This window comes from Ixodes scapularis, unplaced genomic scaffold (genome assembly GCF_016920785.2).
Source record: "Ixodes scapularis isolate PalLabHiFi unplaced genomic scaffold, ASM1692078v2 PGA_scaffold12__126_contigs__length_90152505, whole genome shotgun sequence".
Taxonomy (NCBI): domain Eukaryota; kingdom Metazoa; phylum Arthropoda; class Arachnida; order Ixodida; family Ixodidae; genus Ixodes; species Ixodes scapularis.
Genome location: NW_024609838.1, coordinates 4,128,952 through 4,146,679, shown reverse-complemented (window position 1 = coordinate 4,146,679; position 17,728 = coordinate 4,128,952). Strand labels below are relative to the sequence as shown.

The window sequence follows — 17,728 nt, the reverse complement described above, 5'->3', positions numbered from 1 at the left end:
TAAACAGGGAAAGGCTAAATGCGAATGTACTCAAAAGCCAGGGGAAATCATAGTCAAAAAGTTAACTTGGGCTTGCCATTACAACACAAAAAATAACAATAGACGTTTTACCACCTACACAGATGGCATCCTCAGTATACACTAACCCAATGGTCACGGGAGCACAAACTAGTTCACTAATCTGGTAGGGGGCCCCAGTTGGCATTGCACGCCTCTGGTCACAGCGGACAAAGCAGGATTCCAATAACTTTCTCGGACCCCATCGTTGCTCACGAGCCAAGGTCGAGACATTGTTAAAGTCGAACACACGCCCCATTGTCCAGCTGCGGTCAACCAGCTCGGATTTGCCTCTCGTGGCTTATTTAGCGTTCACCACATCTTTATTGTGTTCCTTAAGCCGTCGATAGAAGCTGATACAACGCCCGTCCATACCCAAAGCAACAGTGGTTGTGGTGCTGGCCACTGAAACTGCATCCGAGCTAGGCATGTTCTTGCCTTGGCGAAAAAAGCACGGCTAACACATGTAGCAACAAAATGCGGCGTTTATTGATTGCTCGAAAGCATTTAGCACAATGCTAAAGTTCAACTTCAACGCTAAAGCGGCATACAACCTGAGGTGGCAGACAGAAGGCAGTGTGTGGCAATGCAATAGGCGAAAAAGGCAGTTTCGGTGCGAGGCATTGTCAAGGCAGTCCTGCCACTCCCAATCGTCTCAAAGCAGAGAAATAAACTTTCCACGAAATGTGCCACAGCAGCATGCAAACAACGCGTCTGGATGCAAGAGTAGTTCAAAGTATGCACAACAGACACTGCGCCGATTTAACACTAGTACAGTAGTTATAGGTGGGGTTTCTGGTTTCTGGCCTCGATTACCAACAGGACTCAATGTAACAATACCGCATTTACAAAACTGGATAAGAAGGTGTGCCAACAAGCAATTGGTAGTGAAATAGTACAGAATGTAACAAATCGTCGCATGACCGATGACTATCCGCATCATGACTGATGTCTATGAGAGGTAATCAACAATAATGCAATGAAACGCTGAAAGGCCTACCACATTTTCAGTGTTTTTCTTGTTTTCTTTTTCATGAAAATCAAATTTCAAGCACATAAATGTCAACATTTTTTTTATGTACCAGAAACCAGTAACCTTATTTGAATGACAGCATGCTGTAATGAACAGTTTTACCTGGACACAAAGGTGAGACAGCTTGCTACTGAAGCACCTTTTTTTACCTTGTTACACTGAGCAATGCTAGACTAACAGCAACCGCTGCTGTTGAGGCGCATGTATTGTGGTGCTATGCAACCATGCAAAGATGCTACAGCTATTAAAGAAGGCAAATCCGTTTATAATGCTTTATACATTATTCAGTTATATATTAAATAAAATACATAGATGAAATCCATTAAAATCTTTGACAGAAATGGGATGAAAAAGAACATGGGTAAAAAAATTGTAACATTAAAGTTTTTTTGTTTTTTTTTTAACAATGTTTTTAGGGTGTCCTTTAAACTTCAAAAATAGACACTAGTGTCAATATGAGCGCTAGTATCGCCAGTTCGTGTTTAGCATGGGGTCAGCTGGAAAAATAATCTCAAAATAACGAACCCTCAGAGTTTTCGCTCGACCAGTTACGGTTCATTTAAGTACATTTACCACAAGATCAAACTTAACGAGTTTGCTGCAGAAGAAGGGGATTCTAATCTCGTGCAAAGAGTGGCCAGGAATCGTGATGAAAGACACGGCTAAGGATAAAGAGCTGTGAACGCAATACACGCACACGGAAAGCCGGGTGAAGGCAATGAACACATCTTGAGCAAATGCTCTTTCCTCTAGAACATGGGGCAACTTCAGGTCATGGCGCAGTAACATGGCTGTTATCACTATGAAGCTTTACATTGCTGCTATGTGCACTAAGAACCGAGTGCCTAGGCTCTAGATGATGTACAATAGATTATGAAGGTCATTTTGAAAATTGGTACCAAATGCATCACAGTCGCATGGCACCACGGGGGGTCGACAAGTTATCGAGACGTTTGTCGCGTTTTTGGTGCAGCGACAACCGTGGTTCTTGTTCCTGATAAAATGCACCTGCATCATTGTTTGGTAACAACTCTTTTGTAATCTGTCAATTAGTAAAACATGGAATTGTAATTCTTTTTTTTTTTTAAATATTAGTTAAATACACACATTAAGTGTAGCTTTACCGTCGTAATGATTCAATATTTCTCGAGTTCTAAGAATGAAGAAGTTACTAAAGCAATGACACGTTACTTGTAACGACACTAAAAGATGACCGACTGACGCAAGTGGTAAGTAGGCGCTTGTCGAGGTAGAATGACGAGACTAACATTTGGTACCATGCTTATTAGAAATCCACGCAATGATGTGACATATCTGCCAAAGTATGTTAAGTGAAATCCGGGTGAATGAATTTTTGGCAACTGCTCGTAGCATCTTAAAATGAATGCAAATCCGAGAATCTTGTACTAGGCGAGAGAATGTGCTTTCTTTGCTACCCTTCACTTTCACTGCTTCCCAGCGAAACAAACAACCATCACCTCTGGCGTAACGTAAGAGTTCTGCCGCGCGATCCCTTGGCATGCGGACGATTGAAACTCGGTTTTAAAAGCCACCAATCGCTAAAACCAGTCGCACGCCAATCTCGTAGCACCCCGGGGCGTTTCAACATCGCCGCCGATTAAACAGCGACACCCGTCGTTAATGCGGCACTCTAGTTATCAACTATCGTGCCTTTGAACTATCTAGGGAACGACGCTGAAGTTAAAAAAACGCGTACCATATATTTTAGACTGCAGTCTATGCACCGGATGCGGAAATGGTCCAGAAAGTACGGCACCCATGTCGCACGATTAGAGAGCATCCATAATGTTTTCTAATTATTGCAAAGTACATGTGTTACCGGGAATTACTCCGTGTAAGGTACAGGGTTCGAGGTAGCTTGGACGTTAAACGTGGCCCGAAGAAACGAACTGGTGCGCCGCGGTCGAGGAGGTGGCGCAGTAACGACGGACGCCGCAGCCGTAAACGTGCGTCGAAGCCGAAGCACCTCAGTCGGCGACTGCCGGCAAATTCCGTGGCACGTCGGGATGCGAGGGTGGTTCGGCTCACGGCATGTCGGCGCCGCGGGGTCGTCCCCGCGGAGGAAGCGGAACGGCGGTTTCGGTCCGGCAGGACTGGTAGGTGTCGCTGTCGCCGTTGATCGACGATTGGCGTCTCAACTGCTGCCACAGCGGCGAGAGACCCCAGACCTAGAGCAAAGCAAAGAAGAGAAAAATATATATTTTAGTAAAAACTTTCTACACCTGGGTGTTGCGTTCCCGAGGAGCCTGGAGTTTTGGCTTTTATCGCATGTGGTACAAGCAACTTGGCGCGTTTTATCGAGCATCGAACCGAGCTCGTCGGGTTTTCGCGTCGTATCTGTACATTGTCGACTTTTCTGTGCTTTCGTAGCAGAAGTCTACTTAGTCCTCCCCTCCTTGCAAGTATAGGGCTCAAAACAAAAGTTTTGGCGTAGAAGCTTGAAAACTATTTCAACAACTACTTCAACGATTTGTGAACGACGACTTTCAGTGGTATTTTTGGTATTTCATGTTTTTTTCCCAGCGTGGACACTTAACTCTCTGCATAGCCAATTAAAAATTTGCTATTCTCGTCGGCTTGATTTAGGACAGATGAGCTACTAATTGAACTGTCGGCACCATTGCTTTCCTGCGTACAGTGTCACACCACTGGGTTTTATTGAGAATCACTTTCGAGGCAAAAGTTGTTTGTATCTATGTTTATTTGCATTCTCATTGGCGAAGCCTAGTAAAGAACATAGCCCAATTAACGAATCAACAGCCACCCAATGGCAGTCATATGCCTTTTCCGACAAATTACGCGGTGCAACTGCGACCTCCAGGTGGTGTCGGTGAAGCCTCTCGGATCCATTCATTTGAAGCTGGGCATTGTTTCCGAAACAAATCGTCCTCAATCCATCACCCGTAGACATTTCAATCCACGCATCTCCTCGAGTTCACTTAAAGAACAAGCTGCAAATTTCTTGGTGCCACCTGTCTTGAAAAACATGTGTTCCCCAGTCCAGCGTACCTGTAAGACACATAAAAAATGTGCCTCAAAAAAGCTGCAGACAGTTCTGAGCTTCAACGTTTCTGGAAGACTGTCATCTTCGTTCTAAAAGCACGTCTCCAAAAGCAAAACACTTGTATCTGAATTTTGCAACTAATTCTGAAATCTGGGTGCAAACTATGCACAATGTACAAAGCTAAGAACACTGCAAAGCATGAAACATAAAATGCCAGTTACATTCTTAACAAACAACACAGTACTGTCAATAAGCAAGCGTCCTGCCACCCTGTATTCTAACAATGAATGGCAACAGTCATGCCTCAAATTGGGCATTATTGTCTTGTACATACTGGATACTATTCAAACAAATCTAAATGTAGCCCCAAGGAAGAAAAAAAAAGTTTCATTTTTTATAGTATTAGTTATTCTAGCAACTAATATTTTGACAGATTGCCTGCAACAAGAGTGGATTGCATTGGTGGGGAAATAGTGAAATGCGATGATTAGACCTTTACACGATATACATAGGCAGAACATTGCGTACAAGAAGGCGATCGTACTAGAACAGTGATCGTACTAGAACTAACAAAAACATGGTGCCAGAGTTAGTCGGGGACGCAAGAAACCAGAACATGCCAATTCATTTGCCTCACTTGTTAGTACCACCTGGTGGTAACAGGAGTAACTTGTACCTGTGTGAGGCACCTCTTGAGTGGTACATCCACTCACAGCAAACTCCAGAGCTTTGCAAAATATGTTTGTTTATAAACAGACTAGTAAGCTTTACTTGAAATATGTTGCATCTTTCATATATGCTTGTTATAACAAAAGCTTGTTATGAGCGAGTTCTGTTGTTGTTAAAAATGGGTGTTCGCTATAACAGAAGTTTGTTATAAGTGGGTGTTATAAAAGAAGCTTGTTATAATGGGTGTTTGTTATAGTAACAGAAGTTTGTTATGGGGGAGTATTTGTTAGAACAAAAATTTGTTATAAGTGGCTGCACATCCATTCTCAATGCTTGGATGCAGACGTTTCTGCAGACGTTTCTGCACACTATCGCTCATTTTGGGCTAATGCAGACTTGGGTATAGAGAGTTTGGTCAATGGGAGGTGCGGGCACAGCCAGGGTGCGCACCAGACACAGAAAGAGGGCTTGACGTGCTCTCTTGGCCAACCAGAAGCCGAAAAGAATCCCCTAGCGGTGGTAGCGAGAAACTGTTCTAATCATACATATATGGTTTTAATAAGCGCGTAAGAGTTAAATGTAGTAACCCTTTATGGTTGAAAATAGGGTGCATGTGATGTTTTGGATATGATCATGCAGGAAGATGTAAGAAACGAATGTGCTGCTCAAACTCTGTTTTACTCAGACAGAGTGTGACCGCTCGGACGGCAGATTCCTGGCCCTCGGCACCTGGCGTACGGATTACGTCGATCGTTCTGCTAGTCGCACTCTTCCACCATGATTTTGGATGACCGTGATTGAAACATCACGTGCACCATATTTTCAGTCACCGAGAGTTACTCCGACGCACTTATTAATTTCGTTTCTTGCGAGCACCGCCAGGGTATTAGGTATTTCCGGCTTCTGGTTGGCCACATTCGAATCTGTGAAGACGCCCTGAAACACGCCCAGCGCGCTTTCGGCCAATGGCGTCTCCTCATTTGACTCCTATACTTCCCAATGAATGGCCAAACTCTCTATATACACAGCTCTGGGCTAATGTGAGTGCATCCATGCGTTGTAGTTTCTTCTGACCACATTCGTAGAGAAACTTAAGCTACGCCGTTCTCACCACAAGTATGGCTGCCAGGTAGCCCTGAAAGGCGCCCGCGAGGACGTCACTCCAGTGGTGCTTGTAGTCCGAGATGCGGGACAGTGCCGTGTACCAGGCCAGGCACAAAAGCGCCATCTGGATGACGGCGCGGCCGGCACGAGCCAGGGGGCTCCGCCAGGGCATGCGAGCCTGCAGGTACAGCTGGAGCCAGAGGAAGTTTCACAGTGTGAACCAAGAGTAACCGCTACACGGGAAGACCACTGTGACCTCCATAAGCCGCTACACCGAAGTTCGTTCCATAAACAATTGCCTCCTCGTTTCAAAACCAGTAGCAGCATATACGCCGAGAAAGTGAGGTAGAGGAGACGAGTGCGCGGTGTCGTCGGAACACCAAGCTCCGGTTGAAATGATTAACGAGTACTAGACATAAATCTAGCTGCTTTTGTCTCTGCTGCAATCGTTGAACGTGTTAGGGTTTCGTGTAAACCAGCATGCCGGGAAAAATAACACAAATATACAACGGAGTTTTTACATTGGGGCCCATAAAAGTCTTAATTTCCTCCCTTACCCCTTCACATGTTGCTCTTGCGCAAGCGTTAAACAAACCCTGGCATAATCCTTTCCAATCCTTCGAGGTTCCGTTGTAGCCTAACCCCAAACTGAAGAACGGTGGTCGGGCAGCAAAATTGGCCTGAAAATGGTCAGTTTCCTCTTTTCTTGTTACGGCAGGAACGTTGGGGAGGAAAGTGGGAAAGAGCTTCCTCCTCTCGTCTCGCAGGGTGGCCAAATTTGTTACTAGGGAGTACGCATTACTCCGCGAAATTCCAATGGCCTCTGGGCCGACGGCTTTTGCGTAGTTGGAACGGCTGGGCACGCGCAGCCTCAGGGTTTTCCCCTTTGAATTGAAAAGAGGGGGCTGCCACCATTTATCCTCGTGGACAGCGTTCGAGACGGTACAGACGGCCATTTCTGCTCTCTCGGCGAATCTGCTGTCTCAACGCCAAGGCGGCCGTCCTCCCTCTCGGCGCGGCACGAAAGGGTGGACGACGCAATGCGCATGCATTCTCTCGGACTCCATTTGTCCACGCCGAGAGGGGGGGATCTGGTGCTGTAGGCGTCCTGTCTAATGCAAATGAGCAAAATGTATTGTTTCATTTCAAGTTTGACCGCAGTCAATGCTATTCTCCGACAAATCGAGCAGCGCCAAAAGCGCACCATCACACGTTGGTCTTTGAGGGTACGCCACCAGCGGCTAGACCAATCGCGCACAACTAAAGTGCGGCGTCGTGGCGCATTCCCCATGCTCGATTGGGTCAGTCAGCGATTGCAAACTCGCAAAGACAACACTCGTCGCGACGACACACTTTTGTCACTGCCCAATTGGCTGCGTCTGATCGTAGCGGTTGGACTTTTAAAGTGAAACGGAGCATGGGATGCATTTGGCCAGCGAAGTATTTCAGATACTGGCTTTCTCGTTATTTCGTAAGCAGAAGACTAACTGCCCGGCAGGCCGCAACCGCTTGCAACGCCTGCGCGTCTCGCCCATCACTCACCACGGTGTACAGCATGGTGAAGGCGGAGAAGGAGGAGTGCCCCGACATGAAGGACAGCCGCATCTCCTTGCGCAAGTGGTCGCTGATGCTGGCCTTGCACTGGAAGTCCTCCACGTACGCGTGCGGGTCCTTGCACAGCTGGTCGAGGTTGGCCACCTGGCAGAGGTCGAAGAAGTGCGGGCGCAGCCTGCCGATGGTGTATTTGGCGATGTCCGTCACCAGCTGACTGGAGGCCGCCCCGAATGCGAACACCCCCACCATGACGTAGAGCACCTGCAGCACGGGGGGCACCCTCCACCGCAGGAATGGGCGGCTGCTCGTGGCGATGGTCTCGGGGACCTGGGTGTAGCCTCGCACCATTTCCAGCACCAGCATCTGCGAGGGAAGTGGCGGGTGAGATGGGGCTGAATAGTACTTCGGCTACGCAGCCAGCACGAGGGAGCGGCCTTCCACATCGGTTAAAGAGCGCTGTGAGCCGAGGCCGCTCGTACCGTCCGATGCAAATGACCATGCCATTGCAACGGGGCTCGGGGAATCGAATCCGACACGACAGGAACGGACGACGTGCGGCGGCAATGCGCCAACCGTGCAGACGACAGACGGACATTGCAATACCGCCTGTACCTGCGAGGCAGCAGAAATTGCAGTAAGCAGACTGGACGACAGGTGGGAAGAGTAGCTGTAAATGGGGGAGGGGTGCCACAGCAAGAGTGCTTACGCTTTTACCATTCTTCTTTTTGGCTAGATCTAGATATTTAGACTGTGGTCGCCCAGTACAAGGAGTTCAGCAGCCATAATCCAACCCAATCCAGTCAACCAATGTTACGGCCACTGACAGGGCGAGAATGGCAGGGCGGGTCTTTCGAGCGCTCAGTCTCCATCAGGCGCGTCATGACTTTCGCTGTGCTTTGCCTGCGCTTGCGCGCCCAAGGTGCCTAAAGCGTTGTAAAAGAGGGAAGCTCGTGCTTGAGGAGGAACAACTGAAGCTTCTCCCTGCTGTTGTCACTTTGTCAGTGACTGGAGTGTGTATACTCTGTTGTGGAAATTCCGACGGACGGTGTGCAACAAAAAATATCCAAATACGCATTCGGTTTTAAAGCGCAGCTCTTAGGCGCCTGTTTCCAGCCTGAGCGGCGTCACCCTCGGCGTCGGTGTAACCGTGCGTTGCATTATGAGATGGTCCCAGGACGTCACCGTGCTGATGCGCGTTTCGAGCGTGAAAGGAGGAGGAGGGTAGGAGGAGAGGGTACAGATGAGGAGGGGCATACCCTCCCTTCCTCCTTGTCAAGAGCTGCGCTCTAAATCTGCATTACAGGAAGTTGCAAACGTCTTTCATTTCTTTGCAGCAGCGCTGCTACCGACGCATTAGGATATTTTTTTCTGCTTGCCAGCTTTTCGGTAAACACAAAAAAATTAGCAGCCCTGTACTAAAAAAGCAAAAAACAACATGCACTTTCTTTTTTAGGCAAGGGATGACATCATGAATCTACAGCAAATGTATCGTGATTGCAGGGACATTGTTCTTGCTACAGAGTATGCGAGTACTTATTTGAAATAATTTTGATGTCCACAACACAGGAAATATTTAAAATTAACAATTTAATTGTTAATTTAAAATTAAAAGAAAAGCATTTCTTTGGGAAATGTTAAAATATGTTAAACATTTCCAAAGCTATATGGCACCTTTGAAAGCACGATGGAAGGTAGTTGATGACGATACTGTAGGCACTTCTTGCAAGTGAAGGTGCTCCCCTCTGGAGTGGAGTTGCAGAACTCCCGTTGCTGCCGTACTAAGTAATAATATCCAAAAGTAGTCTCAACACCAGCTAATCCATTATTTAGGTGCAGGCAGTCGGACAAATGGGAATTGTAAAAAAAATCTACACACACTTGCAACCCAAACAAAGTACCTGTGTCTGTACTGTGACTTTCTAACTGTGCCCCGGTACCTGAACTGCTAAGGCCCGCTTCAGACTGGGCAACTTTTCCAGCAATTTTGAGGTTGCTGGCGGGTTGTTCCCTAGCTTTCCCTGGATCGACACAAATTGCTGAGATCGGGTCCAGCTCGAAACGGACGAGCAAATCAAACAACTCGGAGCCGTTTGAGGCGGCAGCAGCCAATCAGGGACACAATATTTTCACGTGACACCCCCGTGGTGGTGATTATGACAGCTAAAGACTTGGTTCTGGTTTGAAATCAATCATTTTTTGAAATAAACCTTTTCAGGAAGATGAGTTAGTATTCTCAATGGCATTTAAAGATATAAAAACACGTTTTTAGCACGTAGCTGGGTGTTTACATTCTGCAAGAAAATTCAAAGTGAATGATGATGACAGCAAGTCGTAGCAATTCGGTTGCTGCGTGTGTACACGGACGGCCCGTGTTGCTGGTGTTGCGCCGTCAAGTTGCTGGGTGAAATTGCTCCGTCTGAAGTGGGCCTAATAAAACATTTCCTTTGGGACATCCACGAACATCGCCGGGAAATATTGTCATATACCGAGTCTCGGAGTCCGAGTGTGTTGAAAGGAAGAGTGACTGTCCATCAATCATATTGCCATTAATGTCCGGTCTGGCCACTGGGTTTTTTTTTTTTTTTTGGGGGGGGGGGGGGGGGGGGGCATTCCCTTTTTCAAATCTTATCACATGGCCCCATAGGCTTTATCAAAACAAACCAGTGTCACATATATCACAATCAGCAGGACCAGTTTGATAACACCGGGTAGGAATAACTTGCTGGGAGATAGTTGCTATAGACTGGAGTCAGCAATTTTCGTTGTGCACTGGTATGCAAGATAATCTTTCGTTGCTTTTATTATTATTTTTTTTACGCCTGCGTTTTAGCTAGCACGTGATTGTTGGTAACATAGCTGTCTGGTTGGAACTACCCGTTGTTGTCAGCAGCATTAACTAAGTTGTAGTTCAGCTTGACCGTGTGCATATCATTTAATCTCCGAACAACGCGAAGTTCCTTACCGTGATCACAGGGATGAACGTGCCGAACAGATACAGCATGTTGGACGTGACCGTCGATTCACGAAACGGGTACATCAACGATTCGTCGTCGCAGAAGAAACCCCGCTTGAACGGTCTTCCCGCCGCAAAAAAGACCAAGACAGGTACGGCAACTGAAACATAGTTTTGGAATTTTATTTTGACGTGCAGAAGCGCTCCATTTTTTAGTAGAGAGACACGCCCTAGCAGCTTGCGAGAAGTCGGCGTGTTTAGCAGACGAGAAGGCGTTGTGACAGCCGCGTCACTCGTAATGGTTCGTTATTTTGGACTCCTTCCAGCCTGTCTTTTTATTATTATTATTATTTTGTTTTTTTCAACTCAGCCGGTCAGAAAATGTGCTTACCTGTAGCAAGGCAGACCACATGAAAAGCGACCGTAACCACAAGGTTGTGTCGCGGAGCCATGACGCTCGTTTTCTTGGGACAACCGGCGATCTCAAATTTTATGCACAACTGGGGGCGACTAGAAACGGGGAGGTGATCGATTTCATCTTATCGTTCGGCTCTACGTCAAATTTTATTGACGCTGGCACTTGCCCCCCTCAGCAGCAAGCAGCGTCCATCACCGGATTGGATCGCCTCATTGTGGCTTTTTCTTTTTTTCGACTTCGTATTAATAATAATGTTTTATTTTGAATTATGTTTATTACGTAATGTAGGTTGCAAAATTAGTTGGAAATAAAAAAGTTTTTAAGCGTAGTCATACCGCAAATTTAATTTTCTTTTCTCAATAAATTTTGTTATGTATTGTTGTCGTTACCGATTGCAGCGCTAACAAAACTCTAACGGATAACCGTCACATAACTGCTGAACATCTCTGCGTCTCTCTGTCGAGTGGAGCACTACTGTTTTCACTTCTCCGTGTGTGCTGTCCTGCGATGCTTGCTCTTTTTTGCTGTGCTCGCTGCCTCTTTGCCTGTTCGAGCAACTCGGAGACGTGATTGCTGGCCGCGGTCACCAATTTATACCGCCTTCGGCGTCACGCGGTTCTCCGCTCATTCCGGTCACGGCGTAGGCCCGTAGGTGTTGAGCGCGGTGTCGGTGTCACACACGCCTTCCGTCAAGTTCGGTCCGCCGAAGCCTCCGAGTCATTGGTATGCGAGACAGAACCCGCCTGGTTGTCCAGCGCCGTGTAGTCTCCTCCGCTGACGCACTCGATCCTTCGGTCGTCGCAGGAGTTCGACACGGTCACCGTTGAACCAGCACTGCTGCACTGGTGGCAGGATGTCCCCGACGGCACCTTTGATCAAGGTGAGGACGATTGTGACGATGTGTCGCCCGCTTGCCGTGATTTGTTTTGTTTTCTTGTACGCGGCCCGCTGTGCTGGAGGCAAGCGACATCCGCTCGAGTTTCGGACGGCGCCGTCGCCGCGATTATAATGGGATTAGCTTGCCGATAATAAGCCCGCCTCGTCTAATCCGGGCTTATCTTTTTCCCCAGTGAGATACGAGCCTGGAATGGATGCCCAGCGAAGATGGACAAGTTTGCCGTTGATCTAGACCGGGTGCTCGATGAGTTTGAGCAGAGCGAAGGTATCGTTCGTTGTTTTGATCTTTACACTTTTGCCAAGTGTTCGTGGTTACCGCTTCTTCAACCCTTGTACAGTATTTTTGGAGAGTCCGTCGGATGTTGCCAAACTGTTTAGGGCGAACGATAGATGGCTTTCGTTGGTGTCACACACGGATTGGCGACATTACCTAGTGCTCTCTAAACACCGTACAATTCGTCACCGTAAACAAGCAGTAAACGAACGATTATGTGCAACATGTCTGTGACAGGTGGTGTGACATGGCACGCAAGACGTATGTCATGTAGGTATACCTACTTGTAATGAAGTCTGAGCAAGATACGGACATGTTTGATAGAGGCATTTCAAACTCTGGAAAGTGGGAACATAAGGGACACTCATGAGCATGAATCTCCAAACACAGCTAGCTGTGCTGGTCGATTTCTGTTTGTGATTGTCCTTTCTGGCTTCACTCTTCGGGGTTTTAAATGTATGTATGCATTCTCATAGCCGATTTGCCCCACTGGTATTAGGAGCCTCGCTGTAGTTACAATTTCTGTCACTGAGGCTGTCTTCAGCGGACATTGAGCATCCAAGACTCACTCTCGACGAGTTTTGCACGTCGCCCATTATGTCGAGTGGGATGTCTGCCGTCTGCAAACAACTGATGTTGTATCCTGTTCCAGCATCTCTGACGCCGGCCCCAGAACCGCAGGCGAGCCGCATTTCCCACAACGACCATGTTTACCTCAAGTGCCACAGCATCCTCCCAAACCACAATGGGGACCATTCGATGCCACCGCCGACATCCTTGCCGTCTGCAAGTGTTGCCGCGCCGCCCGAGGTGACCGTTCCGGCAGTGTCCCCACCAGATGTCACCAACGCTGCCTCGACCTGCCAGACCTATTCATGGAATGCAACGAGTCCCGCTCAGCTTGGCAGTGTGCCGAACGCGGGAGCAGACAAAAGTGCGCCTCCCGCAACGTCTTTTTCACCCAACGACGGCCACTGCGCGACTCCGGAGCAAGAACATGCCTCGGAGGCTTCAGAGCCGTTGATGCTGCTGGATTCCGTTGAACTGTCGTACGACGGCGGCAAGTCGTGGTCTTCGTCTGCTAATGGAGTGCCCCCCGATCCACCCTCTATTAACTTACTCGACCTCGAACTACCCGCCAGTGCGCTTCCGCCGGAAGGGAGCAAACTTGTCGGCGAGAGCACCATCAAAGGTCTGGCGGCACCACTAACCCCGTTACAGGGAAACAACTTTGAAGACACCAAATCGGCCGCAGACAGCAGTTCGACTGCCGTGCCCAAAGCGACGAGCGTCGGCGAAGAGAAGCAGACAACTGCCAACATTGGCGGCTCGCCGGATCCGTCAAGAAAGGGAAGCGAAGTGTCTGACGTTGTCGCCGAAAATGGCCAAGTTTGTCTCTTTGATACAAAGGTCGCCACTACGGTTTTACCAGACAAAGTTTCCATGTCCGAAAGCGACGCTGTACCCAAGGAACACCTTGCCGAACCCGAAGGTGAGGCTGACGTCGGCGACGCTTGCGCGGAAGAGACGGAGGAGCGCCAAGCGGCCGACGGTGAGTCTTGTCCTGCGGTCCAGGAGAACGACGGCGGCATCACTGTTTCCAAGGTTACGGAACTGGATACCATTACCGACGCTGCGGAGGCTGTGGCTGTTCCGGGATCTGCACAGGTCTCGTCCTGTTCGCTTACGGGCGAGGCCACTCTGATTGCGGAGGCGGCGTCTTTTGATGACAGTGCAATCAACTTCGAGCCGGGCGCCAACATCTCGGAGCAGGAACTTGATCAGCTGCTAGAGGAGGAGGGAGCGGAGGAGGAAGAGGACAGTTTTCTTCCCCCGCTGAGCGAGGAGGAACAGCTGCTGGGGAAAGTGAAGCCCTTCTGGATCCCCGACGTGGACGCACCGGTCTGCATGTTGTGCGACGTCAAGTTTACGGTGCTCAAGCGGCGCCACCACTGCAGGGCCTGCGGGAAGGTGAGCGGTTGTTGCAGCTTGCCTTTTGGAAGCGTTGAACGGCTTTTGGCCGGCGGGAGTATCAAAACTAGGGTTGCAGTTTATGAACTTTTGTTTTCTAGATGTGACACTCCTAATAGTATGCCTTTGTTTTTCAGTTGTCATCTATAGGGCTGGTAGAGGTTCATAAAAAGTAATATCGAAACAAATGAACAGATAGATGTGTGAGATGTGAACTCGTCAGAATTGTTTTGAGGCAGTGATGTGGTACGAATTTTGAGCATAAAAATTGGCTGCATGCTCTCTCGAAGTTGTTTTCTACACTACGGTATGGGTAATTTGTGTATTTTAGAGATTATGTCTGACTTGATTTTGGAGAAAAGTTGGAAAGGTGCACTTTTCATCGATTATCCTTTCCCAGAACTGTTTTTCAGAGTTTTTATTGCGTCTTATGCTGATCTAGGTATTTTCAAAAGATCCCATACTATATGAGAAAATTCTGGCAATGTGACCAAGTTGGTCACTCAAAATCGGCACCCAAAAACATGCGCATAATGGATGACATACAAGTATAAATAAGTTATAATGTATTAATTATGTTTGCTAAGAGCCAGTACAGGCTTCAACAGTGCTCATTTGATGGAACGATGAGAGACTTTTTTGCTAAGTGGACATCTTTGGTGTGTCATGTTGAATTTTCATTCGCTTCTCATTTTTTGTTGTTATTCTTGATTGGCCTTTTTTAATATTTGAATGCTTTGGAGCTTGACATTTAATAGTAAAAGCTTTTCTTCCACATCTTACCCCAAGCTACAGTAAGATTTGTGTCAGACGTTAAGTGTCCGAGTCTATTTGTTGACCTTGAATCGTGTTGCTGACGGCCAACTTGTACCCCGTTATTGGGGGTGAAGGCTGGGGATTAGGGAAGTGTTAGCCATGCTTTGGCAAGCCATATTATTGAAGACCGGACTTCTCCAGAATAAAAAAAAGCTGGCAAAGCAGGTTCAACATTTTTTCCGATCTATTTACACTATTAGAATCCTGCTAATTTCTTCGTTCTTGAGCTCTGCTATGCTGCGCAGGCACTTTTTTATCTTTGTTCTAACTGCTCCACCATTACGATCTTTGCTGTAGAAAATAGGGTAGTGAGGGTAATAAAGTGATTTCTTCATTCCTGTACGTTCATAGAGATCATAATTGTGTCAGGGGCTAGAATTAACTGATCTGATTTATCAGCTTTTTTTGTAAGAGCATCGTGCAAGGTCAACTAACATGAGGGGGAAAAAGTGTGTTGACAAGGTAATATTGTTTTTGTTACGTCTGTGCCCTCAGCACCTACATTTTAAAGGGTTTGTGATAATTTCCCGTGGCCAAAAAAAGAAAATAGGAAGCTGCTTTCGAGGTCTCAGGACAGCTTGCCTTTGCACCATTCATGCTACTTGATGGCTGGCAATAACTCTGAAATTAATTTTCAATGTTAATTTTTGTAGTGTCCCAGGGAATACTGACAAAATTTCATTGTAACAAATGGTCTCTTGCACCACAGATTGATTGCTATGAATCATTGAATCAAGCAATGGGAGCTCTGAGCAGACAACTGCGGGTGACAAATATGTCGCAAGAGTAAAGTGACGGGTTGAGTTTCTATTTTGATGACTTCCGCTAGATTTTGGTAGGCCGCAGCGTGTAAGAAAACACCTGCTCAAAGTTTCGGAACGAATAGGGCAACATGAAAATTCAGTTCTTGTGTCCTAGAAAGAAAAAGATATTTATACATGCTTGATCATGCTGACAAAAACTGGTAAGCGGGAATGTACGGTATGCCTTTCAGGGAAGTTGAGAAGGGCGTCTAAATGGCACTGCCTACAGAAGATCAGCTCACATTTTCGACTTGCACCGTGAAAATGCACAGCATAACGTGAAAAGCCGTGAAGCGCGCGACCACCCCTTCGTACGCCGTGCAAACGAGTTCGCTTTTGCACGCTCCGACGACAGACCCTGTAAAGCTCAGTTGGCAAAGCACTTGGCTCACAATCTGGAGTGGTGAGTTCAAATCCTGGCGGGGAACTGAAGTCTTTTTATATGATTCCGTACAGGCTTAACGCTTTTCAGTGTCGTTTTCTTGGTACATCTGGTTCCTGCAGCCAGCTGTTCCAGCACTCTACGAAAATCAACTGATAAAATACATTCAGTGTTAGCAAAAAAAATTGTCTTCAGTATCCTTTCAAACAGGCTCATTTTCTGTGCTCTGGTGGGCCAAATGATTACGGCAGTGACCTAGTGCTCTGTAGCTTGGACTTGCGAAGTTTCGTGCCGTATGAAGTGATTTAGAATCTAATCTTCATTACGATGTGGTCTTCATGGAAGCACAGCTTTCCACAACTTCATTCTTCCTTGGCCATCTCGCCGACTGTCTTGTGGTCGCCCTTCCTCGCAGGTGCTCTGTTCGTCGTGTTGCGGCCACAAGACTCAACTGCCGTGCCTGGAAAACCGGGAAGGTCGAGTGTGCCTGCCTTGTCTCACTGTGCTGCAAAGGGGTACGTCCTGGTCTCCCCCAAAATCCTCGCCCAAAGTCCCATTTTGGTCCTTTCTTAGCTGCTGATCAGACGTGGCGTTGCAGCTTTCCACTGGGCACACATCGTCAACCAGTGAGACTTCATTGATCCGTTCGCGAGTTAACGATTGGGCAATATCTCGGCGACGACATATCGCTTATACATGAATGGTGAGAGAGGTCTTGCGGCCTCTGATGCGCTTGTTTGGAGTGCTCCTTTGTCCACTGGTCACTGCATGTATGGCAACAGAACAACTTAAGATTTGGAAAGGAAGCTCTGGTCGGTCAATCGCTTCGAACATGAAATAGGAGATAATCACTACTGCAGTTTGTGTCTGATATCACCTTGTCGTGGCACTCAGTAGTAGGTACACAGCAGACAATCTATATTTTTTTTTTAGTTTGTTAGCCGGCATTTTTTCATTCTTTTTCTATCTGCAAATGACACTTTGTAACAGACAAACCCTGTTCTCCACTCACGTTAGCAGATGAACCGTCTGTAGACGATAACTTGGCTCGCTCCGCAAGGGCAGACTAGCTCTAGCTCTCACGGCGACCGAAATCGGAACCTCCGACAGGTTGTCCCGCCCTCTCCAGGCCAACACGAGACCACAATGTGACTGGCGTCGACCGGAGAAAGGGCGGTGACTTGAGCGCGTGTCGTGCTTGCAGTGGCGGCGGTGGAGCGGCTGGGGGGCCCCAGTCCGGGCAACCCGCACGAGTACTGCACGAGGGGGCCACCCCTGTTGCAGACGGAGGCCGCGCCACCCCTCACGGTTCTCGTACCAGTTCTGCGGAGGGGGCCGCGCCCCGACGGCGAAGCGCCCAAACAGGTGAGCTCCCCGGGTGGTGTTGCGGTCGAGCGTGGCAGCGGAGCGAAGGCTCGCGCCGCAAAACCCGGGATCTGGTGCTCGATCGTCGCCATTGTGCGGTCTCGTGACTGCTGTGTGACGCACATTGAAAGGCTCCGTTCGTTCTGCGCTGTAAGATGATGTCTCCCCCCCCTCTTCCTGCAACATTGCTGCAGTATTTCAAAATTTTAACGCAGGTTTATATTTCTCACAGTGCAGAAACGTTCACCACGTCCAGTTCGCTTTTTTGTCGTATCCATCAGTGGCGGCGAGCGTTCCATGAATATTGCGTTTCGTGATGCGTGCCAAGGACTTCGTGTACGCAGAACTGTGGAGTTGGTGTAATTTGACTGAGAGAGTATCCAGCGCAGTAGTTAATTTTGCGAGAC

The 17,728-nt window shown here is 47.8% G+C and overlaps 2 protein-coding genes across 4 annotated transcripts in view; one reads left to right on the top strand and one right to left on the bottom strand.

Moving 5' to 3' along the window:
- Positions 1-524: 524 nt before the first annotated feature.
- On the bottom strand, positions 525-11,030 carry LOC8024474 (putative phosphatidate phosphatase). 2 transcript variants are annotated; one of them, XM_029991284.4, is made up of 5 exons: positions 10,787-11,030; positions 10,405-10,556; positions 7,431-7,805; positions 5,896-6,078; positions 525-3,279 (listed from the first exon to the last, which is right to left on the bottom strand). In XM_029991284.4, the coding sequence occupies exons 1-5, from the start codon at positions 10,845-10,847 to the stop codon at positions 3,136-3,138; spliced, it is 915 nt and encodes a 304-aa protein (XP_029847144.2). In that variant the 5' UTR covers positions 10,848-11,030; the 3' UTR covers positions 525-3,135. The 2 variants fall into 2 exon arrangements, with proteins under 2 accessions (XP_029847144.2, XP_002406012.3); XM_002405968.4 differs by lacking the exon at positions 525-3,279 and adding an exon at positions 3,795-4,120.
- Positions 10,459-17,728, top strand: part of LOC8024473 (zinc finger FYVE domain-containing protein 16) — a 29,092-nt gene continuing 21,822 nt past the window's right edge. The window contains exons 1-6 of one of the 2 annotated variants that reach the window (XM_042289378.1): positions 10,459-10,547; positions 11,618-11,693; positions 11,884-11,975; positions 12,637-13,955; positions 16,372-16,471; positions 17,161-17,321. In XM_042289378.1, coding sequence (XP_042145312.1) covers positions 11,918-11,975; positions 12,637-13,955; positions 16,372-16,471; positions 17,161-17,321 — 1,638 coding nt within the window. In that variant the 5' untranslated portion in view covers positions 10,459-10,547; positions 11,618-11,693; positions 11,884-11,917. Of the gene's footprint in view, positions 10,548-11,279; positions 11,537-11,617; positions 11,694-11,883; positions 11,976-12,636; positions 13,956-16,371; positions 16,472-17,160; positions 17,322-17,728 lie in introns of those variants that run through there. The other variant, XM_042289377.1, reaches the window with a different exon arrangement.

What these genes read in the sequence shown, in the direction of transcription:
- LOC8024474 (XM_029991284.4), bottom strand. Translation starts at nt 10,847, where the DNA reads ATGGCTCCGCGACACAACCTTGTGGTTACGGTCGCTTTTCATGTGGTC. An exon ending in CGTTCATCCCTGTGATCACG is followed by an intron (nt 7,806 to 10,404) that starts GTAAGGAACTTC and finishes CTTCCCTCGCAG; the next exon opens with ATGCTGGTGCTGGAAATGGT. An exon ending in ACCTGGCAGCCATACTTGTG is followed by an intron (nt 3,280 to 5,895) that starts GTGAGAACGGCG and finishes GCTTTGCTCTAG; the next exon opens with GTCTGGGGTCTCTCGCCGCT.